The sequence below is a fragment of the Emydura macquarii genome, unplaced genomic scaffold (assembly GCF_026122565.2).
Source record: "Emydura macquarii macquarii isolate MOO-44397 ecotype Brisbane River unplaced genomic scaffold, CSIRO-AGI_Emac_v2 contig_1876, whole genome shotgun sequence".
Taxonomy (NCBI): Eukaryota; Metazoa; Chordata; order Testudines; family Chelidae; genus Emydura; species Emydura macquarii.
The window spans coordinates 9,761,043-9,786,233 of NW_027132013.1; the positions used below are offsets into that span (position 1 = coordinate 9,761,043).

Genomic DNA, 25,191 nt, shown 5'->3' on the forward strand with positions numbered 1-25,191 from the left:
AAATTATGATATAGCCTCCATTTCTGCCTAGTAGTGGAAATGGCATTAATTTACATTAAAGTGAAGACAAAACTAAACAAGACTTGTGTGAACATTAAAAAAATGATAAATACAAATGATAAATCCTGGCCCAATAGTACAAAACAAAACGAGGGATGCAGTAAAATGCCTTTACAAAATTTCATCTTAATGTACCTGAGAGAATGGAACCATAACCCCAAAACTTGGGACAACCATATTTTCTTTTTAGATGACTAATTTGAAGTCTTAGGCTTTACCTGTTTGAAACTGAGGTAAACTGCACAGATTTACACAAATGGACTGGATCTATGATAGAAGTTTGCATCAGTGTAGTTATGCCAGTTGCTAAAAATAACACTGAAGACAAGACTTTAGCTTCCTGTCCGCAAATGATCAGGAAATATTTGCAGCTTAGAAATAGACTTCAAAGCCTATTTATTGTAGGAATGGCCCAAATTCCCTGATGGACCATTTCAGCCTCCCTTGCCAGTCTCATTCCATTAAGATGATGGAACTATCCTCAATCGTGAGTCTTCTCCAAATAAAAACAAGCGTTTTCTCATAGACTGGCCCAAAAATCTTACTTCTGCAGGAACTCACTTCTGCAGGAAATCAGGATGAACACTTTCAGAGCAAATTGCTAAATCAATTTCTTCAACCTACTCCTTGCACAATACCACCACCAAAAAATAAAAACAGTTTCTACTGATGGGACACTGTGGTGGTACCATGTAAGAATAGTTTGGGTTTTTCATCAAAGGCTGTAGCCGATGTCAGTTTGAAGATGATCTTCCAAATTTGAAGTAAAAGTATAAAACTATGGATGCATGTCTGTCTGAATCTGCTGACAGACAACTCTAGCACCCCTGGAGCTTCTCAAAGTCGTAAGGCACAGCAAAGAGCAAACTGACCACTCTTGTTAGTTTTCAGTTACTAGCAGAAACTGTGTGGACCCTGGTGAAATTGAAAAGAGCAGGTTGACTTCATTCTGGTTTCATTTGTGTAAGTTTTGCACAGCTGATGTAGAAACCACTAGAACTAATCACTAGAGCTGAAAACTTAAAATTGGAAGCTATGGGAGGTTCTCTTCTACCTTGGGGAAGTGAGGAGACTTAGAAGGGGAAAATTCCTAGCAGCCAGAGGTGTTTTGATGTAAACACATCAAATTTATTAGCTGGTGGCTATCTGGAGCCTGCAAAAGATGGGAGCTCCAAAGTGGATAACAAGGACATCATCTTGGCAGGAATCATAGCAGTTGGGGTTGGGTGTGAAGAAGAAAGAGGCTTTACTTTTCAACTCTGTGTTGCTCTTGAGCAGTAGCACCATCATTTTAGTTTAATTCTCTGGCTATTAGGAGTCGAGTAAATTTTAAGCCCTTAGTATGGTGGAAGAGTGTACAAGGTAAAGGAATGAAAGTAAGAGGCAGGTGGAATAAGCTACAATGGAGAAGTAAGGAATGGAAAGAGGCTGTGTAGGACAGAAAGAGCATGCAGGGGAGGAGGCAGCATGCAGTGAAGAGGGAAGAAGAGTTCACAGGATTCACTTTTGGTCTGGGTTTACCTTTTGGACACATGGGTGTGTGCACTTCTACAGCTTTAAGTACAGCAACAATGGTGCTCCACTTGGGTCAGGGCCACAGGCGTTCATGTAAGAGCCAGTATGGAGAAACAACTGCTCTACCCACTTCTGCCTCCTTAAGACAAATGGAGGTGCCATTCCCACTAGATTGGGCAGATGTTTAGAATATGAGCTTTTATGCTTTGCTGAGCTTCTTGGACTTGACTTGACCTCAGTGGAATTCAGATATCCTGCCCGGGCTCCTCAAGCTCTGCTTCCCCTTGGTGGGTCTGTGCTAGGTGCTTTCTCAACTGGAAAACAAAAAGGGGGGGGGGGTGACAGGTCCCCTGCACTATCAATTGTTGGCACCAAAATGAGTCATTATTCAGCATCGATAGTGCAGATCTTCACATAACTGTGATCTATCCTCACACACTTCAACCTCCTTAACCATGCCCGCCTTTAAATGACCAGCCAGATGAACCAACAAGCCGCAGAGATGAGTGGCTGGGGCAGGGGACCATCACTGCAGCTGTTATGCCCTGCTACCCTTTCAGGAGTGGCTGGGGGTGTCTCTTGGGCTCATCCCCTGTAAAGCTGAGATGGGGGAGGGGGCAGTGCGCTGAGAGCTGGGTGCACACCACAGGCCCTGCTACGGCAGCAGGCATGACAGGGGAGGGGCATTTGGGGCTGTCCTCCTGGCTCCAGCCCTTTCGCCTGGGCGAGACGAGAGGCCCAACCCCCTGGGCACAGCTGAGTCCCCTGCGAGCCCCCCCAAGGGGGGAGCTTCCCGTCTCTCCTGCTCCCAGCACAGCCTTGGCCACAGCTAGGACTGAGCCCAGGCAGCCCACCTCGCTCGAGGCTCCGTCTCGGCCCCCGAGCCGCGCCGACGTGTAGCCCGAGGCCTACAGGCCGCCAGAGGGAGCCAGAGCGCCTCTGACACAGCCCAGCAGCGGCAGAGCGAGGGGAGCCACAGAGAGACGCCCAGGGCAGGCCCCGCCCCCACCGCGCCCCCCACTCCCTCCCCAAAATGGCGGAGCAAGCATTTCCGCTTCCGGGTCGTGCAGGAAGGCCGGGAGCAGGGAAGATGGTGGCGGAGACAGGAGCGCCCGGGTGGGGCCGGCGTTGGCCGGTGTGGGGCCGGGTGCTGGGCCTGCTCTTGCTGCTGGGTTTCGGGTCACGGCCCGGCGCCGCCACCACCCACTGGGTGGTCACCGAGGATGGCAAGATACAGCAGCAGGTAAGGGAGGCCCATAGAGACCGTCACCATGGAGATAGCCCCCCCCCCCCCAAGGAAGAACCCCTCCCCCTCTCCCCCATAGCGTGGGGACATCCAGTTCCCAATGAGACCGGGGACATGGACCCCGCCTCCCTGCTGTCGCCATGGAGATCTCGCAGGGTACCACCCCGCCCTTGTGGGCTCAGCCGCCCGACGCCCCCCTCCCGCCTCTCGTGCCAGTTCTTTCCTCGCTGCGTTCTCCTGGAGACATCGCCTTGGCGACACGTTCCAACACCTCCTCCCCCCCCGCGCGCCTTCCCCAGCGCGACTGTTCTTGCCTGAGCCTGTTCCAAGGGAATCGCCCTGCTGCTGCTGCTGCTGCCGCCGGTCAGGGTGGGCCTAGTGGGGCCTGATCCCAGGTCGGTGCCCCAGGCAGGGCCCCCGGTCTCTGCTTTCTCCTCCCACCTCTTTCCTTTGGCGGCTGATGGGGGTTTAGTCTCTGCCCTTGAGTGTCCAGCGCAGATGCTGAAAGAGTCAGGCCGAGCTGTCAGGAGATCCTTTCCTTTTGTAGATGGAGGCATGTTGGTGTCCCCGGGTAACTTCTCCAGAAGAAACTCCCTGACGGTTGTTGCATAGGGAATGGGTGTTTCTTCCTAGTCCTTGAGTCTAGTATGGGGTAATACTGGCTCTGGGGGGTGATACCCAGTGCGGTGGTGCCAAGGCCAGGCTGGTTTGAGAGCTCATTTCAGTGACTAGCTGGTACTCAGAACTGCTCGGCTAGTTCTTCACTTGTGATGCCTCTTGGCTGAATGCCTGTTTCAAGTAGCACCACAGTTTCTAGGAATTGATTAGAAAATTTGTAATATTTGCCAGTGAAATACTGTCTCAACCCAGCAGGCCCTCACAAGATATTAAGGTTATTACGCAGTAGAGCTAAGTACTTGGGAAAGCTTACCGTTAAGTTCAGACTAAAGTTATGTTTTGAGCCTTCAGGTTCAGTGACTGGATGTAACTCACTAAGGATGTTCAGATTTATAGATGGTGCCACCCAAAAAAAAAAAAAAAGCTGAATTCTGAGTCACAGCATTAAAGTAACTTGGTCCGCCTATGCAATAAGTGCTCTGTAACCCTGTGGTGAAGCTGTCAGGCAGTCCTTTTGATATTAGCAGATCTCAGTGTCCTTTATCTGGAAGATGATGGAAAAGTGACTACAGTGCCTGTTGCTTTTGTAGCTGAATCTCTTTGATTTGGTGATGATTAAAATCTAAAGTATGGATGAGTTTGGGATTTTCTCTCCTAATTCTCTTCCCTGTTCCCATGGGCTGGTCTAGGATAAGACAAGGAAGTTATGTTGTTTGCACTGAAATGCAGCTAGTTTTTATTTCAACTCTACTGTATTTGTATACTCTTGGTCACAGCTATTCATTTTGATACTAACTCTGTCTCTCAGTTCACTCAATTACTGAAGAGAAGTAGTTACCATTGAGTTTGCTCTTTTCTTACCAATTTGTTCCCTCAGTATTGTAAAGAGAAACAATAAATCTACTTTACACTAAATAGACTTTTAGCCTAAACTTCCGTTCAAAAGCCATTTCAGTATTCTGAAAGGAAAAGGAGGAGAAAGTCAAGGAGTCTTCTCCCTTTCTCTAATAGGTGAATCAGAGAAAAGAGGGAAAGGTGGGTGACTTAGACATCAAGTGTCTTACCTCTCTAAGAGGGAGCAACTTTGTGGGGACTAGTGTAAAAAAAATCTCCATCTTCAGTGTTTCAAATAGAAAGGGGGAACCGCTTTTTATGGACTGGACCCTTGATGCCTCTAATTAGGGTGAAAGTGCCCTTTATAGGATTGGGGAGGATCCTTGGAGTCATAAACAGGAAGGAGTAGGACTTTGTCTGTGATTTCTCTCTCTTCTGATCCTGCTGACTCAAGTGGGGAGATCAGGTGGTCATCCACAATAATGGAATCTGGTAGTGCCCAGCATCTCATGTGCATCATGTATTGTAATCTTGACACCGTAGTCTAGATGAAGCACTGACACTTCTTTTTAAAGTCACTAATACTTTTTGAATATCTAAACAGTTTGATTAAACAGATAAGGCATAGCTTTTGAAAGATCTATTAACAGGAAATACAGAGAGAGAACTCATTAGCTATATGCATATTTGCTTCCACTTGTACTATGAGGCTGTGATGATCTAGATAGCATACTTTCTGGTCCTAAACCAGTGGTTCCCAACCTTTTTGGCTTGAGGGCCACAGATATAATTTTTACAACCCTGAAGGGCCACCAGTCTCTACCAGCAGCTCCCCCCACTGCAGCCAGATGGAAGGAGTTCTGCGAGGAGGCTGCCTCCCTGCTCACTGATCTCTGATCCTCTTGGCTGCAGCAGGGAAACAGCATGTGTCTTGTAGCCCCATGCGCTCCACCTGTAACATGATCCTGTCCCTAGGCAGCAGCTCCCTTCTGCAGCCAGGGGGACAGGAGATCAGTGCTCCCTTCCCTCTGGTTCCAGCAGGACCCCAGTGCCTCGGGACCCAGGCGAAGCACTTTGCCGTGCTCCCTGTTACAGCTAGGGGGAGGGGAGCGTTGATCTCCCATCCCCTTGGCTGCAGTAAGGAGCCTGCACCAGTCTTTTAGACCCAAGGCAAAGTGCTCCAACTTGGTCTTTAGGCAGCCAGCTCCCTTCTGCAACCAGTGGGAGGGGAGAGGCAGGCCACTTTGAAAGCCCTCGAAGGCCATGGGTTGGGAACCACTGTCCTAAACTGTTGTGTGGAGTTCTTGTGCCCTATTAAACAGCTGACAAGTTCCATCCCAAAGGTGGCTGAACTGAGCATCTGCAGAGTGTATGAAGAGCTCCAGGGTAAAAAGGGCCTTATAAATGTAAGCTTCTTGTAAATTGTTTATTTTTAACCTAACTTCCTTTCCACAGAAGTTAGTATGTCCCCAAATAATGTAAATCAAACTGGCATCTATCCACTCCCAACTTTATTAAGGGAAATGAACTGTTAAGTTGTATGTACTGTGGCTATAAGTAGTGTGGTGAGATTGCTCTCTCTTCAGTAATTTGTAATTTACTATTCTTCATAAGGTGGTGCAATTGTGCAGACGGAGCATCTTCCTGAGTAAGATCTATATCCTGTGGATGGATGTTAGGAAGAATGGATGGGAAATTCCAATTGAGAAAGTAATAGCTTCTGTCCTAGTGCTACTTTCTCTTCCAGGAAGATTTTTCTGATTGCTAAAAATCCTGTGGTACTTAGAAGGTAGTATGAAATACCCAGGAAAAGAAACACCTATTCAGCAGTGTTTTTCTCAGTGTTCTAGTTGGGGATGCCTGGCTCTTCTTATTGTCAATTTGAATTTTTACAGTGCAATTGCTAATATTACTGAAGAAGCATATGGTTATCAGCTCTTCCAAATACAAAATTGCATGTGTGCCCAATGCTTAGTTCACCTCTTCAGCTTAGGTACTACAAGTTTCAAGGAGCATACACCATAAATAAAAAGTGATCAGCTGCCCCAGGGATTCATTCAAAATAATAAGCACTTCTGTTGTGTCAAGACCTGGAAGTGTACTGCAATAGCATAAAGCTGTGCTAGTGAATATGAAAATACCCCCTGCTTGTTTAGCATCAACCACTGTCTGTTTTTCCAGTCTCAGCACTGTTGGAGCAAGCCCCCTTTGTATCTGCATCATCTTTAACACTCTATATAGATCTTTGCCTCCTCAAATCCCATCTCCTTTCCAATCTTGGCTGAAAAGATTCTCCCTGAGCAGGATCCTTCTTAATTTCTCCTTCCCTTTCTATTAAAGCATCTTGAGGTATAGTTTGTATTTAAAAAGTTTCTAGAGTTCTATTTAATGAAGATTGCTATATATAAATAACTATTAAATGAAAGCAGGGCTTGACAAATTTGCTTTGTAGCTAGGAGCCAGCCCAAAAATTAAGGAGCCAGACAACGTGGGCCCAGCGGCAGGGCACCCTGGCCGGAGCACAGCAGCTCCTCTCCCCTCCCGGCCCCGCTACATGGACGCAGTGGCGCCCTGGCTGAAGCATGGCGGCTGCTCTCCCCTCCTGGCCCCGCCCCTTCCCCTCGCCTCTCTTTTACAACTTGGGCCCAGCGGTGGGATGCCCTGGCCGGAGCGCAGCAGCTGCTCTCCGCTCCTGCTCCTTCCCCCCGCCCCTCTCCCACAATGTGGGCCCAGCGGTGGGGTGCCCTGGCCAGAGCGTGGCAGCCACTCCCCCCGGAGCCCAGTCTTTCACTGGCAGAAATACTAGGCGCCAGAATTAAATTCCTAGACACCATGGCGACCTGGCGCCTGGGGTTTGTCGAGCCCTGATATATAGGTATTTCTACTGAACCTATCATCATCAGTATCTAGATGTCATTAGGTTTGTATCCTAGCAAATACAAATGCAGTACAGCACCAGAATAACTGAGGTTGTAATCTTATCTGTTTTTGATGACTACAGTTTTTGCTGCATAAGCATTAGTTAACTTCAGCAAGGAACGTTTTGTAAGTTAACATGTATCCAGCATATCCTGTGAAGGAAAACTCTACCAAGCAGAAAGTGCTTATAATCTTGAGCATTTCAGTAGTTTATCAATGATCTGAACTTTTTTGAACTTCAAATAATTTTGTTTTAATGCAGAAAGCAACAATCTCTAACTTGTCTTGTCTAGCATTGTTAAAATAACTCATTTTATTAAAAAATACAAACTTAGAGGACACAGGGATGACCCTGCAGCTAGTGTACACTTTTCTGACCTCAATTTGGATGAACATGTGATAATTGTGCGCTGTTAACATTGTCACCAAGGAACTGTCTGGCATATTGTAAACGCGTTTCTAATGTGGAGCTGGAGATCTTGTATCCTTCCCATTGGAATGGTTTATTATGCAAAGTGGCCTTATTATCTTGATTTATTTCCCATCTCTGAACTTGTTCCTTTGTTTTAATCCCAAAGGGGATGATTATAGAAATCTCAATCTAATTTACATAAAAATCCTACCTTAATAGCTGGTGTATGGTCATTGAGTTTGCATTCTCACCTCAGCAGGTCTGCATTGAATTTTAATTTTTTAATTTATTTGAATGTTCATAAGGTTAAAAAAACAGAGCAACTGAAATTATTTCCCTTGCCAAGAGGATTGAAACAGAGTCTAGTTTCATTGCTGCATCAGGAAGTGCCCTTTCTTCAAATGCCAAAATATGATCCTGTAACATCTGAGTGCTGTAATCAGTGCACTGCAACACTGCCCTCCGCTACCTACAGCAACAAGATGTGAGAGGGACTATATACCGCTTCAGTGATGGAAGCACACTGGTGTTAGGAGGTGCTACTTGAGAGCATACTCCCTTTTGTACCAGTAGATAATGCACTTAATTAATTGAGTGTGAACCTAAATTCCCGCCAGTGCATCTTTTTGTTTTAATTTTCCAAAACATTATTGGTTTTTAGTTAAGTCCCCAATTTTTTCAGGTGTGTCTGTCTTGTTACCAGAATAATTTGTCATTCAGTCAATTGTGTAATTATTGTTACTATTAAATAAAAATAACTTTTGAATTGAGCAGGACAGGTGGTTACACATTTTCAATAGGACTGTCCTCTGCAGGTATTTTCTTTTTCTCTCAAACGTTGGCAGCGGGAGCCCTTAGGCAGTGCAACTTTGTGTGTGGTGATTTAAGTGAGGCCACATGTAGTAGGGACTTGTCTGATTTTCACGCTCTTGGGTATCCTGCAGTGTACTACTGAATGATCTAATTAGCTTTTCCAAATCACTAGTTCTCAGGTTCAATTGCTACTGCTCTGTGTACCAAACCAATGTTACTGCTTCACAGTTTTTTCACTGGTTTTCTAGCCTCCCAGTCCCTATTTTAATTATGAGTAAGGTTAAGATTCTGTCATGGGTATTTTTAATAAACGTCAAGGACAGGTCACGGGCAATAAACAGAAATTCACAGAAGCCCATGACCTGTCCCTGACTTTTTCTAAAAATACCTCAGGGAGGGGGAGAATTAACAGTCAGAGCACTGCTAAGGGCTAATCTCTGCCAACTGCTCCAGGCCGGGGAAGAGGCGAGGTCGAGGGCGAGGCTGACCCAACCCCAGCTGCTGCTTCAGCCCTGGAGCTGTTGCTTTGGCGGCCCCCCAGCCTGGAAGACATCTTAGAGGTTCTGGAAAATCATGGATTCTGTGACAGAATCATATCCTTCCTTATGAGCCTCTGTTCTGGGCCTTGGTGCCTCCATAGCTTCCCATCTTCTGTTCACAGAAAATTCTAGCCTGCCATGGAGACTCCCTGTTTACAGTCATGAGGCTCAGCTTTGGAGTAGGCTCAACTCTATTACCAGTTTTAGTATTGCCAAACTAAATGGGAAGTGGAGAACACTGGTTGGTGACTAAGGTCTTAATCTGGTGTTAATAGTTAGCACTTACGTGACTTAGGTTGTTGTCAAGGTTAGTATTTGCAAAGAAGTAAGAAAGAAAGTATAGTTCTAATTTAAGGAATGGGACCTGAACTTGAGAGGTTTTGATTTATTCAGAGCTATAGAAGTAGCCCAGGTGAAGATCAAGTATCTGAAGTGTGGGTGCATGAGGGTATATCTATACTGCAGTCACAGGGCATGATGGTAGCTTGAGCCAACACATGTGAGCTGGCTTTAATTGAGCTAAGTCAGGTCTGAGAGCAGTGAAGACACAGCAGCTTGTGTGTCAGGTCAGGCTAGCCCCATTCGTAATTACCCAGGGTTCTGGGTAGGCTGGTAGAGTATAAGCTGAAGTGTGGGCTGCTGCAGCTTCATTGCTCTGGGACCCCCCCAAGCAAGCTCGATCAAAGCTAACTCAGATATGTCTACTCGTGCTGCAGTTGTACCCTGTGATTGGAGTGTAGACATAATCAATTAAATGTAGGCAAGACTTAAATGATGGTGATGAGAACGTAATATGAAGCCTCGAGTTCTTACTAGGTTAGTCATTAATCCTGGATACTTAAATGAGCGACAGTGACAAGTAACACGATCCCTGACTGTCACTTTGCACAATGATGCGTACATTTCTCTGCAAATTGCACTACAAGTTACTCTCTGCATCCAGAGCTGAAAGTGGAGACGGTACAGAAACTCCAGCCTTTGTGCAAGGTGCTGCATTCTGTACCCTTGCGGGGGGGAAGGAGGAAGGATGCTGAGAACATCTCATGCTTGTGTGTTGCACTCTTCACTGGCTCCTGTTGACCTGTGGTGCCTGTATTTTAAGGCCCTCAACATCAGAAATCACTTCTCTAGTCACAAGCCTGAGACAGCTATGTCCCCCTCCCCCCCTTGCAATAAGGTGACAAGACTGAGCCCAAACTTAAGAATTTCAGTACATGAGAGAGATCTTGTCCATACTACTTTAGTAAACTGGTATAGTTGCCTGAGAAGGCTGAGAACTACTGTTCCAGTTTATACTAAAAATGTGTGTAGGGATTTCTATTGTCTCAGTAATGACCGAGCCATTGAGTTTCAGCTGTTGAACTAGTTGCTGTTTTCAGGTCAAGTTTATCATCCTTTGGAGTAGTTAATATATTTTCCTTTTGATGGGCTTGCAACCACCTTGAAATATTTCCTGCAAAACTACTGATACAGCAGTCGTTGCTCTTTTTAACAATATTATGAGCATATGTGCTGAATGGATATAAACCCGTTTGTATCACAAACCTGGCTGTAAAGTTCAGACCAGTATATAATTGACTTTATACTGCACTTGTGGCTGTCACTAAGACTCAACTGAGCAGTGGCAAAACTAATACTATGCACTTAGTCTGTTGCAAAGCAGAGAAAGTGAGAGGACCAATACACATGATGCACACAAAATGCAATGCTGTCAAGATTTACTTGCCTAACTCATTCATGGCTCCATGGATTGAGAGAAACAGCTTTACCGAATTTGTGTAACAGGGTGGTTTGCCTCTTTAAGGGGCAGCCAGCCCCTGTAAGAACAGGTGTTTGGGCCTGGTAGATGGCATTATCCAACCCATCTGGGAAAGGTCAGATGATTGCCTGGTGAGGCCCTGATTTCTGTGAAGTCTGAAAGAGCTTAGTTTAAGGGGGGAGAGCTGTGGGAAGCAGGCTGGCTCCTGTGGCAGGGCCTGGAGCAGGGTGACTTCCAGGTAGATGGCTTATAGGAGAACTGGGGAAGAGCTGACAGGAATATGGAGGCTCTGGCAAGGAGTTTCCTGGGTCAGGAGAAAGGTAGCTTTTGGATTTACGTTGAACTACTTGATTTGGAGGGTTTCTAAAGGTTGATGGTGCAATCAATGAAACAGTGCCCTAGAGAAAGGGCCTGAACAGATCCAGGGTGTGGCATTTAAACTTTTCTTGGCTGGGGAGGTTAACGAGCAGTTTATATCACACCAATGAAATCTTAATAAAATCCCACATAGTCCCATTATATGTGTTCTCTCGCTCCCCTATTCCGTTTGCACCAAACAAAGGAACAGGAAAGTTACATAACAGTTCATCAGAGGTTTAAACTAGTAGCACAATTATATTTAAACAAGGGAGAGTCTCCACATCAGGATGGTTCATGGATGGCTTTAGAGCTAGTTAGTGCATTACTGATGTCCGAATAACCTTAGTATGTACTTGTATGTAGAGGGAGAGGGGCTAGGTTGCTGGAAAATAGTATATTTGGTGACAGTTGAGGAAAAATGCAGTTTAGCAGCCTGGGACAATCCAAAATCCAGTGCAGACAAACGAAAAAAATTACTGCCTGCCTGCCAGATTGTCTGTTGGCCTGCCCCTACATTTCCTGGCTGTGTTGACAGACCAACAAACTTGATTAACTGAAAATGAAAACTGAGCCCCTGCCTCACTTTCCTTGTAAATGCTAGTTTGCCTGGCTATCTGACCTATTGCTTTACTAAGTTTCTCCTCCAGCTCTGCTGGACTCATTGTGCAGTTTTGGAGGAGGGAGCATCCCGGGAGCACAGCTCCCTTTGATAGCATTTCTGAGGAGATCATGGCTGGAGGTCAGTGATCATTGACCAGCACATCCAGCATGAAGAGATTAATCAGAACACCAAATGTAAATGTAGATCAGACTCTAGCTTGATTGTTCCAGATGATTCGGAGTTTCTAACCTATAATGGCACATGCTTGGTGAAGCACCTGTCGCTGATGTGTGCTTGACAAAGATAAATTGTATAGGTTCATATATGATAAGATCAGTGGTTAGATGTTAGTCAGATTGAAATAGTGATTGTGTTGGTATGCGTGGTCAAGTGTAGAGACCAGTCAAAGAGATGTAGAATTATTTGTTTGCCAAGGCAAGTGTAAAATAGGTAGCTTCTATTAGTTCCTATTCAAGAGTCAGTCTTTGAGGCAGAGGGAACCTGAAAGAGGGTCAGAGAGGTGAAAAACAGACGAGTTTGGAGGAATGCTGAGGCCAAGGTTTATGGGGTCATGTTACAAATGAATTTACCCCTTTTTGCAGAAAAGGGGTAAATTTGGGCCAAATCCAGTGTATATGCATTGGTATGAGAAAGGAGGACCACCACTTGTTCACAATATGAAACTAAAAGGCCCCAATCCTGCAATTCACTGCATACAGACACAGAACTGGGATCTTAGTGATGGAAAAATACTGCTCACTACTTCCTTGGATACCCCCATTTCCTATTACGTGTGACAGGAAGCATAAGAATAAAACATCAACATGTCACTTTTAACATATGAAATGTGCAAAGATTAAACAGTCTTATGCTGTTCCATACTAATGATGCAGCTGCTTTCCCTTTTCTTAATTCAGAAGTGTGAAGGTAGCATGACAACCAAGTACAAGTTAATACACTTTATTTGAAGCCATCATTATCGTGATGAAGTGGAAACGTGAAGGCCTCTGTCATAAGATTTGTGAGAACTGTCAGAACTATGCAAGTTACACAGGTGGTTTAAACATGGTGGCAAAGATTCTTTTCCTGAAAATTGTGCTATTAAAAACTCAGGCTAAGATTATAACCTGCAGTACAACTTGTCTTGCATAGTTCTCAAAACAAAATCTACTCTCACCTTTTAGAAAAACTGCTACAATCCTGCTAGCAGCAACCATGTTTGAATGTTGTTGATCCAATGTGGACGGGGTCTAAATGAGCTCTTCTGTCATGCAACTGTAGACTTTCACTCAGTTTTGCAGATACCTTCAGTGTGAATTTTTTGATTTACTGGCAAAGGCATAGGCTGGTACTTCCTAAACACACACCACTTGTAATGTGAATGGTATGCAATTGTGGGAACTAGACCTACAAAGACAAAATTGATTTCTTCCTCAGAATGTTTCTAGAACCACACATGCTGCTTACCACTTCTGGGTTAGGAAATGTATTAGCTAGTGGAGAAGAAAAGAACCATTCCCAAGGGGAAGATTTACTTCACAAACTGTATGTTGGGACAACTACTGCAGTGAACAAGAGGCCAGCATGGCAACTAACTGCTGTTTACTGCGCATCTCATAGAAACATCTTGTCTTATTTCATAAGCTATAGGACTATTACAAATCCTTGGAGCTTTCCTCCATATGACACATAGAGACCTGCCCATAGACTGATTACAAGATACAGGATCAGTGTGCATGCTTGCTGGCAGAGGCAAGCTGATGGGTGAGAGAATGCCCTATCTTTTGGGCCCTATCAAATTCACAGTACATTCTAGTCAATTTCATGACCATAGGATTTGAAAATTGGTCAGTTTCACAATTTCTGATGTTTTCATCTGTAATGTGTAACTGGGGGATGGTGTAACATTGTATGTGTGTGGCAGCCAAGGTTCCTGCAACCAGAGGAGCCTTTCAATCTCCCTCATGCTGCTGGGAGTGTCCCAGCCGGGGGCCCCTAGTTGCTAGTCCCAGCCAGGCTGGGATGCTCCCAGCAGCACAGGGGAGATCATATTTCATGGGGAAAGGCTTATTTCATGGTCCCTGACGTGTTTTTCACAGTCATGAAATGGGTAAGGCCCTACCTCCCTTAGAATCCATTGCTTTATCTGTGTGAAGATTTATTGTGAGTTAGGTTTATAGCTTTTAATGTGGGCAATAGTCACAGCATTCCTATAGGCTAATAGATCAGCTATGAAGGGTAGGGCTAAGCTGTAGAAGACATTGGAGGTGTAAATGATAAACTTGTGTTTGCACTGGAAAAGGGATTGGAGAAAGGAGGAGGTTATTATCCAGGAGGACTATTTTTGATAGCTTTTGAATTATTTGAGGAGCAAGATTGTAGCTGTAGAGATGTAACATGTCATAGGATATAGCTTCCAGAGAAGGTCAGTTGGTAGTATGATTTTCTAACTTCTAATCATGTCTTGATGAATTTTTGGAGGTTGCATGCCATAACACATCTTGTGGGTGATTGTTCAGTTAAGAACATTGCTTTGTTTAATGTGATATGTACATTTTTCCCGTGGATCTCAAAGTTCTTTGCAAAGGATGGGGAAGTCTTGTTTATATCCCCATTTTGCAAATGGGTAAACTGAAAAACAAAGAGATTAATGTGCCATAGTCAAAGAACTTTTATAGGCTACCAAAGAGGAACACTGAATATGTTGGATCCAGAGTTTCGTCATCAACTTATACTACCTGAAGATCATCTGCATTCAGATTCTTCAGTAGATGTTGTCAATCCTTCTTAGCAATTGTATTACAACATGGAGACTCCTTAGTTTAGCAGATTATGCTAGGGTAAATGCTATCTCTGACTCTTCTGAAACTGGAAGCTTTGAACATATGAAACACTTGAATATGGAACCTAACGTATCAGATTTGAGAAGAAAGTCAGTCTTACTCAGAAAAACTGTTCAGTATCATGGTTTGTTCAGCTTAGGCTCTACACCCTTTTAAAAAAAAAAAGTCAGCAAATGTATTTGATCATGTTCCTCATGATTTATACTGATGTAGAGTATTTGTAATGACTGTCCATAGAAAACAAACTCCTACCTCTGTATGTAAACTGCAAGGTCTGCTAGTGGAGGTGAAAATGCTGGGGAGTACGAAATGTGACCTTACCAAACTTTATGTAATTTCCTGGCAGGTGGAAATGGCTTGAGTAAATTCGGGGATGTCACTACTTGTGTTTTTTATTTTGGGGGGAAGAGAAGAGGGGTACTCAAATTCTTCTGAGCAAGAATCTCCTTTCATTTTAAAGGACTACTTCAGTAAAATATTACAAGGCTTGGATGCTATGCTGGACTCTAGAATAAATCTTAAAATAGATTGAATGAGTGTTATACTGATTGCATTTGCCCACATTCAAATGTCTGCAAATGATATAGAGATTCCAAGAACAACCACCTCATACACTTTGTAATACTGACTTGTGCAGTGGATGAGGAGGGCTCTGTGAGGGAGAATCAGCATGCGATCATGTAACTAAAGACTGCCACAATTGAACTTGATTTTGTAACCCTAACAATATTCCTGACATTTCTTGGTATATAATTTTCTAGGCCTTATCTGCTATATAATGGACCCCAGTGGCTAATCATCAAGATTTAAACCTGGAACCTTCAAATCCACAGTGCTGACCATATTCACCGGTGCCAAAGGAGCAGCTGTTAACTGCCATTGGTAGTAGGCTAATATCTTCTGTATAGAAAAGGAGGTATCTGTGACCCTTTCGGGCCTAGGGTAGGCACCTGAAAATGCCAAGGTCAGGGCAAGCTGTAAAAGGAGGGCAGATTCTCCTAGCACTGGTGCGTGACACTGAAGTCAGACTTCCCAACCAGCCACAAACAGTGCTTCTGTTTCCCCACACTGGTTATCAAGAAGCCAAAGTACAAATATACACAGCCCCCTTTACTGCATTTCAGTCTCTGGCTCCCAATCAGACACTAGGTCCAGTAAAGAGATCAGTTATTTAAAACTCTATGCTCTTTACCAAAAAGGTTTCTCCTGACCCCAAAGGGTCAGCCACAGTACCAGATCAATATGTTTGGATCTTACCCAAAATACCACGCTGCCAGCCAATCCTTTAGTAAATAAAACTAAAGGTTTATTATAAAAAGAAAGAAACAAACTATAAGAGACGTGTTACAGGATTAAAGCAATCACATACATACAATGATTTGAAAGTCCATATATATCATGTCTCTAGAAGAATTGTGGAGTTTGCAGGCTTGTATAATCCCTCTGGTATACATCCAGTACCTGATGAGTCTCAGTCCTTTGTTTCACAGCTTCAGTAGATGAGTTGATTCAGAGGTAGGTGATGACTGAAAGACAGACTAAAGACTGGTGCCTGAAGACAAAATGGATATTGTGCAGCTGCCTTTTATGTCCTTTGGTCTGTGCCATGCTGCATGTGGAATTTTGCAGGAACCAAAATGGAGTCCAGAGTCACATGAGTAAGTCCTGGTGACTCATCAGGTATATCCCTGGCTTCTCCCTCTGGGTCCATTTTACCTGTGAATTTCTTAATGGGCCATTAATTTTTTATTAATTATTATTCATTAATTAAAGGATTATTTCTTATTTTTATTAATTTATTTCTTAATGGGCCATTAATTTAGCTGAGGTTAGTCCTGCTTTGAGCAGGGGGTTGGACTAGGTGACCTCCTGAGGTCCCTTCCAACTCTATGATTAAGCAGGCTTTTGTTCTGCAGCCATCCTGTCTGGGGTGTTGCCTAGACACAGCACAATTGAAATACAGATATATCAACCATGTCCATGGTTTCCATTACAGATATAACATATGAACATAAACATCTTATTTAACACATTATAACCTTTCTAACAGTACATGACATGGCATATCTCATATGAATTATTATGATTTTGACATACTGATGTTAAACAATGTAATAAATGCCCCCCCTCCCCCCCAATCCATCCAGCAAGACACCCCCAACGCGAGATCGGTATAGAAGGGAGTAGTCAGAGCTCCTGAATACACCTCAAGGGCCCCCCTAATCCAGCCAGCGTCACAGTATTGATAATCCCATGCCTGTGTAAATAATTACAGATTGATTGGCCCACTGAGATGTGTGAAGTAGAGCTAAGGGAGGACACAAGCTATTGAGTTACCAGTCCCAGCATATGAACTATTGAGACAGAAGCAGGGTGGTTTTGGTTGAGAACCTTAAACTCTGGAATGTGCTTTGGTCTTGATCTGACACTTCATGGTGTACTGTTATGCTCATTTATTTCCAGTCGAAGTAAGTATGTTCTTGAAAAGGGTTGATAATAGGTTGGTGCGTCAAGGTGATGGTTAGCTTATGTTACTTCATGGATGGAAACATTTTAAAACTGATCACTGCAATTTCTATTTAAGGTCCTTGGTACAACAGTAATGGGCATTTTAGAAATGCATATAAAATAAGGGGTTTAATCATCCATTTGCCATTATCATGAGTGGAAGCTGTACACCTGAAGGTATTTAAATAGGGCTGAAATTAAATCCCCAACTGAATTGTAAACTCAGAGCCCTGAAGCTGGCTGCAATATTGACTGTGGGCTCTAAGTGCTACTGTAATACAGAAGAATAACGGGTGCACTGTCAATGTCTGACAATAAAAACTTCTGAATTTAGTTCAACAGCTGCATAAAACTGGTTTGAGCCTTAGCTGAATGACATTAATTTTTATTTTTAAAACTCCATTTATCACAGCTGTAACATTCTCCAAATTTAAACAATTACATTTTTTAAACTGTCTTGCAGGTGGATTCGCCAATGAACTTAAAACATCCTCATGATTTGGTGATACTAATGAGACAAGAAACAACGGTAAACTACCTCAAAGAGCTGGAGGTAATGCAGTGTTGTGAGGATTAATACATTACTGTTTGTCAATTGCTTTGATGAGAGAGGCTATGTAAATGCCAAGTAAGGAGAGAGGTGTTAGCAGGGAACGTAATTAACCTGTCCGAGTGTGCAATGCTGTTTCAGTGGAAGAATAAGGAATTCTTCCCTGACTTCGTAGGCTTTTTCTTCCGGAAGTTTGGTAAGTCTGGCATTATTGTCCTGGGTTGCATTGCTAAAGATATTATTAATATTCATAACATTATCCATAAAACCTACATGAGCTTTTTAAAAAATATTCCTACTAAATTATATGGTTCTGTCACCTGGAGTAACACATTCCACAGGCTGCTATACAGAGAAACAATGTTTGGAGTTGTAAATTGGTTTAGCTGCTATTTAGAATGGTCCTTGTGGCTGATCAGTTCCCACAATGCTTGTCATTGTCTCTCAGTTATGACTTTTCTTTCCAGGAATTGACCCTCCTGCACAGACCAGGAAGCAAATCACCTATGTTTTTCCTCTCAGGCCCTTATTAAGGGAGAAGGGATGAGAGCCCAGCTCCTCTGACAAGGGGTTTGATGTAGTCTTTAAATCACTGCAATGGAGCCTAAATACTGTGTTTATAGGCAACTTAAAATGCATAGAATAGATTGTAAACTCTTCAGGATAGTAGGATCAGTGTCACTTCAGCTTTCTGAAAGTGACTGGCAGGCAATTGGTGCTTTAACAAATAATTCACTACATAAGCAGACTATTGAAAAGCTTTTTTGTGTACATGATGCTGTAACTGCATACATACCTTTATGTAGTATTGCTTCCATATTCACAGTTGCATGATACTGTGCTTTTGAACGCTTTTCTGCTGCAATGTTAAGTTAAAGGAGCATATTGATTATCTCATTGTTTCATGCATATAAATTCTTCTGATATTTAATGGATGTTCTACCTGCAGTTCTAGGTGAGAATCAATTATGACTTACTATACTAGATCAGTTCATTGTCCTGCTTCCAGCGATAGTCAGTACTGATGTTTCTTGGGAAAACAAAAATTCCTTTGCCCAATTGTTCATGAGGTGAAGAATGGGCGGGGGCAGAATTTTTAACTCTTCCATCAACCCTGCCCAACTCAGATCATGCTTAGCATGCAGAAGTCTTAATAGTCATGGTTGTAAACCTATCAAGTTCTTTGAGTCCAGCCATGACATTTGTGTTTATTCTGGGGGGGCGAAGGTTTGAGGAATGCTACAGGAAGAGTGTAGTGGATTGCTCTCACCTTTTGAGTGCTCTCTTGCTGTCTGCTCATGTCTACCATTCTCTTTGGCTACAAGCGCCCTCTGCAGACTGTCAGTCAGCCTTTTGTGGGTCTTCTGTGGCTTGGCCCTTGGCCAGGTCATACAGTCCAAAATACCTTCCAGGGCATAATGAACTCAAAACTAAAAACAGTTCCTTGCCCTTCTGGGCCAATTTATAAACAAAATAGATTCTGACCCTTTCTGGGTTAAATTCCCTCTCTGGAATTGAATCAGCAGGTTTCATCTGCCACTGATTGCCTCTAGTAATGAGGCTGGGCCTGGTCTGGTTCCTCTGGCTGCTGCTAGGCGGCACCCCTCTGGCTCCACCTCGGAACTGACTAGCTGGCCACAGGCAGCTCTTTTTATTTTGGCCTGCTGGGCCTTGATTGGCTTTTGCTAGTCCCCAGCTCTTCTGGATACTGGAGGACCAGATCTCACAGATTTTGAAAATGGCTGTTCTTTTCCTCTCAACTGTTTCCTGGGGCAGGGTGCAGCAGAGCAGTGGGGCCTCCAGTATGGGGCTGCGAAGGCCTGGTACACCTTGTCACAAGGAGTCTACACTTCATATGGTAGCATTTCCTCTTTGTTTGTAAATTTACTTATAGTGAATTTTGAGTGGTCTTTGATCATACTTCAGGGACAGTGGGAGAAACAAAGAGTCTGGTCAGTTCATGCTGTTTTTTTCTGTAAGTGTATATATCTTTTGGCTAAATCAAAATATCTGTTTAAAAAACACACTGAAATCAAGGAAAATATCTCTGATTTCTTAAGGGAGAAGAAGGGAGACCTTTTTAGGTGGTGGTGGTTGTTTGAATGGGCTGCTTTGTTAAGGAAGAAACTTGGTTTAAGGAAGTGTCCTATCAATGGGGATAGCTTATGTCCTTAATATATGCCTGTTTCTATTTCTGTTATGCCTGCAGAAACAGTTAGTTGCTCAGAAAATTCATATAGAGGAGAATGAAGACAGAGACACAGGGCTGGAACAAAGGCATAATAAAGAGGATCCAGACTGTATTAAAGCAAAGGTGCCGTTGGGTGACCTGGATCTGTATGATGGCACATACATCACCTTAGAGAGCAAAGATATCAGGTAATGAGATGAGACTCTTGTCCCTTTAATGAGGTTTTACAAAATGAAAATTAATATCTGAGAGGGGTCAAAAAAAGTTCAAACAGATAATTTTTTTTTTTTTAAATTGCTAGTTCCCATGGATAGCAGCTATTTTTATTGTGTGTTTAATGTTAGAGGGGTTTTCACTATATGTAGAGGAGCACTGCTTTCCTCCACCAAACTAATGCAATTCAGTCCTGACTTGTAGTGTTGCATTCCGGGGCTTCCATACAGCTCTGCCAGTGTCGGTCTATGATGATCTATAAAGATTCTACTGTTCCAAACCAGGACATGTCCTGAGCAATGACTGTCGGTCATGTGTGTCAAGTACACTGAGGTGTTTTTTGAGGGTGGATAAACTTCCTCTGGTGAGGAGCAGACTGAAACCACCAAGTTCATTTTTAACCCAAGACAGATTTGAAGTTGCATCTCCAGAGTAAAAAGTTAATGAATAAAACGTTACCTAACCCCAGTGCTTGAAAAGAAAAGGAATATGAATAGTCCATGTGAAGTTCAACTTTTTTGGTGGTTCATCTGCCATTCTTCAGGCCTGAGCTTCCTGTCTTACCATGTGTGCACTTTAGGTCCGGAGAAGGGTTACTTTATTAAAAACCTCCTCTCCCTAGAGCTGAGTTGTCTACCCCCTTTCCAGCTTCTACAGGTTTCTCTTCACAGTTCATAATATTTGTATATCACAATCTCTGACTTCTCTGGTCAGAATATATTGCAATTTGCTTTATAGAGGGAAGAATAATTACAACAGAAACACAATGGGTGGACAGATGTTCCTCAGTGTATGACCAAAATCTCCCAACTAGTATCTTTCTAACTATCAGTCTCTCTTCTAAGACAGCTAACAATTCGCTGACTTTGGGCCAAGCTCCGAAAGTGCAGTACTCCTATCCCTTTATAATGGCTCAGAAATCTGAGGGAGTGCTACAGTGGTGCTAACTAGCTCAAAGTCAGAAGTTAGCTCATTAAAAGTGGTCAGTTTTTAGCACAAAATATTGGCATTCCTGACTAACTCTTTCACTAGTGCCTCTCGTTAACTTTATGGACACTGTGTTTAATATGTTGCTTTCTGGTTTTAGTCCAGAAGACTATATAGACACAAAGTCTCCTGTACCTCCAGACCTAGAACAACCAGACTGTACAAAAATTCTACATCTTCCATATAGCATTCATGCTTTTCAGCACCTAAGGGTAAGTAGATAATTGCAAGGTGTTTCTCCTCCTCCTGCCTGATGGCCAAGCCTACACGAGAAGAGATTTGCTGTTCTAGCTAGATTGGTAAACTTTCCTAGTCTGAATGCAGCCTATACCAGCAAAAGAGTGCCTTTTGTCCATATACCTTATGTAGCTCCTCCCGTGTACCTCAATCTACACCAGGGCTTTTGCTGATATAGAAATGTATAAAAATTACACCCCTAAGCAACATTACTGTCATGACAACGTTTCTAGTGTAGGCTTGGCCTTAATGTGTATCTCTTGATTATTTTTAGTTTGCTTTAAAAGAAATGGTTTTAATGAAGGGTTTGTTATTTTGGGGGGGGCGGGCGGCAATAAGAGAGGATATTCTTGCAGTTGAAGCAGGAACCAGGGTTTCTTAGTTCTATTCCTGGCTGTGTTACCTTGGACAAATCATTTTCCATAATTTTTAAAGCGTCCACTCACTTCTTGGGTGCTCTGATTTTTGCAGTGCCTAGTCTGACACATTTTAAGCCTGACACTCTATAGAGGTACTCAGCACCTAAAGCTAAAATTAATGGGAACTGCTAGTGTTCAGAACTGCAGAAAATCAAGTCCTAGTTATCTCAAGTTAAGTGGGGGGGGAAACCCCGATCGTCCAGGATGAGAAGCTGCTTTTGGAAATGTTTGCATTAATTTCATTCTAATATTTTACCATCTGTAAAAGAGTATAATGCCTTTGTCTCAAGGGTGAAGCTTAGTTTGTCAAGTTTTTTGAGATTGAAGATATGAAGATGCTACAGGAGCATAAAATATATTGTAATTTTTCCTGAAATCTGCTTTATTGTACTCTTGTAACCTCTATAAAACTTTCAATAGACATTTATTGTGTTCTCTTTCTTCAATTTAGGGTGTTCAAGAGAGAGTTAATCTTTCTGCACCCTTGTTACCTAAAGAAGATCCTATCTCCATTTACTTATCCCGACGTTTAGGAAGAAGTATAGAGGACATAGGCCATCACATTTATGAAGGTCTAATGAAGGTATGACAGTAGGGAACCTTATAATTGTAGCATGCCCAAGAAGAGCCCGAAGAAGCTCTTGTGCTGCTGAATATGCCTGGTATGTGTAGTATAGAACACTATAGGTAGGTACTGTCTGGTCACATAGTATTCATCATGCGGAAGTACCAACAAATATTGAAATCCCTGGTACAAAGGGAAGCGCTTCAGTGTTTTCTACTGGAAGGTCAACACATCATGGGAAGCCATATCTATCACTGCCGTGAGGATCAGCAGCCAGAGAAGTAAATGGACATGATTTAAAGTTCAGCTTTAGTAAATGGTGAGATGTAGTTCATCAAACCACAAAAAATACACGCCCATCACCTTTACAGCCAAGTTAGCCTGAACATTTGGAATAGAGCCCAGGTAGTTAAAGGGTAAAGGCATCAAAAAGAGAAAACAATGGAAGCAAAATGGCCATTTTCTCAGAGTTTTCCACACTATACTGCAGCATACATTCCTTATTCAGCTTAAAATAAAAATATTGATGCTTAAACTGTCACTTTAGGCACTTCTCTCATTCCAAACCAGCACCCTCGTGAAAGTTAATGTTGAGGTTCAAATACCCTTGATGCATTTACATGCTGATTTCAGTCTCCCTTTAAATACTCCCAACTCCTATTGAGGGCCCATGTTGTTGCAGAAGGATAGGAGTAACGGAAGGCATGTTCAGAGTTTAACTTTTGCCTCCCATACCAATTAGGAAGCGTACTCAGCTTGTTGGTTTATACCTTGGCTCTTGCATTTTTACAGTTCATGTTTTTTTCTTACAGAACTCTTCTTCCTGGGTGCTGTATAATATGGCCTCATTTTATTGGCGAATAAAGAATGAGCCATATCAGGTAGTGGAGTGTGCCATGCGTGCTCTCCACTTCTCCTCAAGGTGAGAGCAGTTGATACAGGTTCCTTTTCCAGTCTGCTTACTATTTATCCTAAACAATACACAGTTTTTTAGTTACTGAAAATTATATCCTAAGAAAATAAGTGATGGCCATCTCTATTCAGTAGACTGTGTTCCACTATTAAGCAGCTACTTTTTAAATAGTTCTTAAGAGGGTCAAATAACCAGGAGGTAAAGGATAATAGTTTTGTTCAGTTTACATTAGAATTATGCAGTCTTTCACTTCAGTAATCCACAAACCTGACAATATCAAAAGAATGACAATCTTGCATCTTTTAGTACAAATTTATAGGCCAAGTTCTATACAGAAGGTGTCATGTTTTAGAATATATTTTGGCTAGATCATGCATTTAAGGCATGAAGTCAGCATTGCATACTTCCAACATTTACTAACTGCTGTTAGTTTTGGAAAGCCCTTGTAATATGTGTGGAGAGCACGTGAGAATCATAAGGATGCTCATCAGGAACCGTTTTTGTTTTTTTTCCTTTCTCTAGGCACAATAAAGATATTGCACTGGTAAACTTGGCAAATGTTCTACACAGGGCTCATTTCTCAGCAGATGCAGCCATCGTGGTCCATTCAGCTCTGGATTACAGCGACTTCTTTACCAGCTATTACACTTTGGGAAACATATACGCAGTAAATAAGATTTTATTTTCCAGAACTGCAGAAAACCAGATAGTGTAATATAATCTCTTTGGTTACAGTTGCAGCACTTTAGAATACAGAGGAATGATCAAACAATCCTGCAATAAGTTTCACACATCATTCAAGCTTGATGTTTTAAATTGGTTGGATTCAGACCTCTTTGCAGAGAAATTAATCTTTCAGCTACAAAGAAAAGCTTGTATCTGCTGTTGAAAATACATCTTAGAGCAACACCAGTCTTCTAGTTGATTTACCAAACAACATGGTTCCAAATTCATAGGAGATTGGCTGCTGATTAAAACAGAAATCATAAACTGAAGTAAAATTATCTTTATTAATCGCTGGAAGTGTTTTGTTAAATATTGCCGAACAGTGGCTAACTTTCTCTCTCTTTCAATCATTCTTCAGATGCTTGGGGAATACAACCACTCAGTCCTGTGTTATGATCATGCTTTACAGGCCAAACCAGGGTTTGAGCAAGCTGTAAAAAGGAAGCACGCGGTCCTCTGTCAGCAAAAACTTGAACAGAAACTGGAAGCTCAGCATAGGTAACTGAGAAATACATCCCCTGAGAAGCCTAACAAAAATTCATATGCAAGTGGTCTCATTCTCTGTTTTGTGCCTGTGATTATTGCTCACTGTTGTGGTAAAACGGTGATATGTTTTAACTTACTACAGTTCATTACTCTATTGCATAGTCATAAATCATACAAATATTGTAAGCAACCAAAAGTTTCATGTTAATGTGAAACAGAAAAAGCTAATGTTTAAAACAATTCAGCATAAACCTTTCTTGGTATCAAATTTTAAGATCACTTCAGCGAACGTTAAATGAGTTGAAGGAATATCAAAAACAGCATGACCATTACCTGAGGCAACAGGAGATCTTGGAGAAGCACAAGCTGATCCAGGAGGAGCAAATCCTGAGGAACATCATCCATGAGACACAGATGGCAAAAGAGGCACAACTAGGTACAAATTTTGTAATGAGTACTGAGTGTAAAGAGTAAGGTTAGTCACTTTCAATCAGACAGAAACAATTCACTCCCATATTGGGATGCTCTCAGGTGGCCATTTCATTTTGCTTTTGAAACAGTTGTGTGTGAAATGTTCTCAGATCAGTCCATGGGTCCTTGTGTGGCAAAGGCAAAAATCTCTAAAGTAACACTCTTAGTTTCAGGAAAAAGAAGTTTGTTCTTTGGGGCCCTCAGTTAGTACATGTTGACTGACTTAATGAGGAACTGTAGTCCACCATACCTAGAAATGGAGATGAGGAAAATTTAGGAGGCAGAGAAATTGTTCAGGAAAACATCTGGCAAAAAAAAAATCATCCCTCCTACTAAACTATATTTGGTTATTGTTAGATAAGATATTCTAAGGGCATGTCTACATAGTGAGTTAGTGCTGGGCAGG

General features: G+C 42.6%; 1 protein-coding gene across 1 annotated transcript in view; it reads left to right on the forward strand.

The window, feature by feature from the left end:
- The first annotated feature begins 2,640 nt into the window (after positions 1–2,640).
- TTC17 (tetratricopeptide repeat domain 17) overlaps positions 2,641–25,191 on the forward strand; it is an 82,469-nt gene continuing 59,918 nt past the window's right edge. The window contains exons 1-9 of the mRNA XM_067557583.1: positions 2,641–2,818; positions 17,491–17,580; positions 19,787–19,956; positions 21,069–21,180; positions 22,076–22,207; positions 23,002–23,111; positions 23,625–23,769; positions 24,187–24,326; positions 24,590–24,750. Of these exons, the coding sequence (XP_067413684.1) occupies positions 2,666–2,818; positions 17,491–17,580; positions 19,787–19,956; positions 21,069–21,180; positions 22,076–22,207; positions 23,002–23,111; positions 23,625–23,769; positions 24,187–24,326; positions 24,590–24,750 (1,213 nt within the window). The 5' untranslated portion in view covers positions 2,641–2,665. The remainder of the gene's footprint in view (positions 2,819–17,490; positions 17,581–19,786; positions 19,957–21,068; positions 21,181–22,075; positions 22,208–23,001; positions 23,112–23,624; positions 23,770–24,186; positions 24,327–24,589; positions 24,751–25,191) is intronic.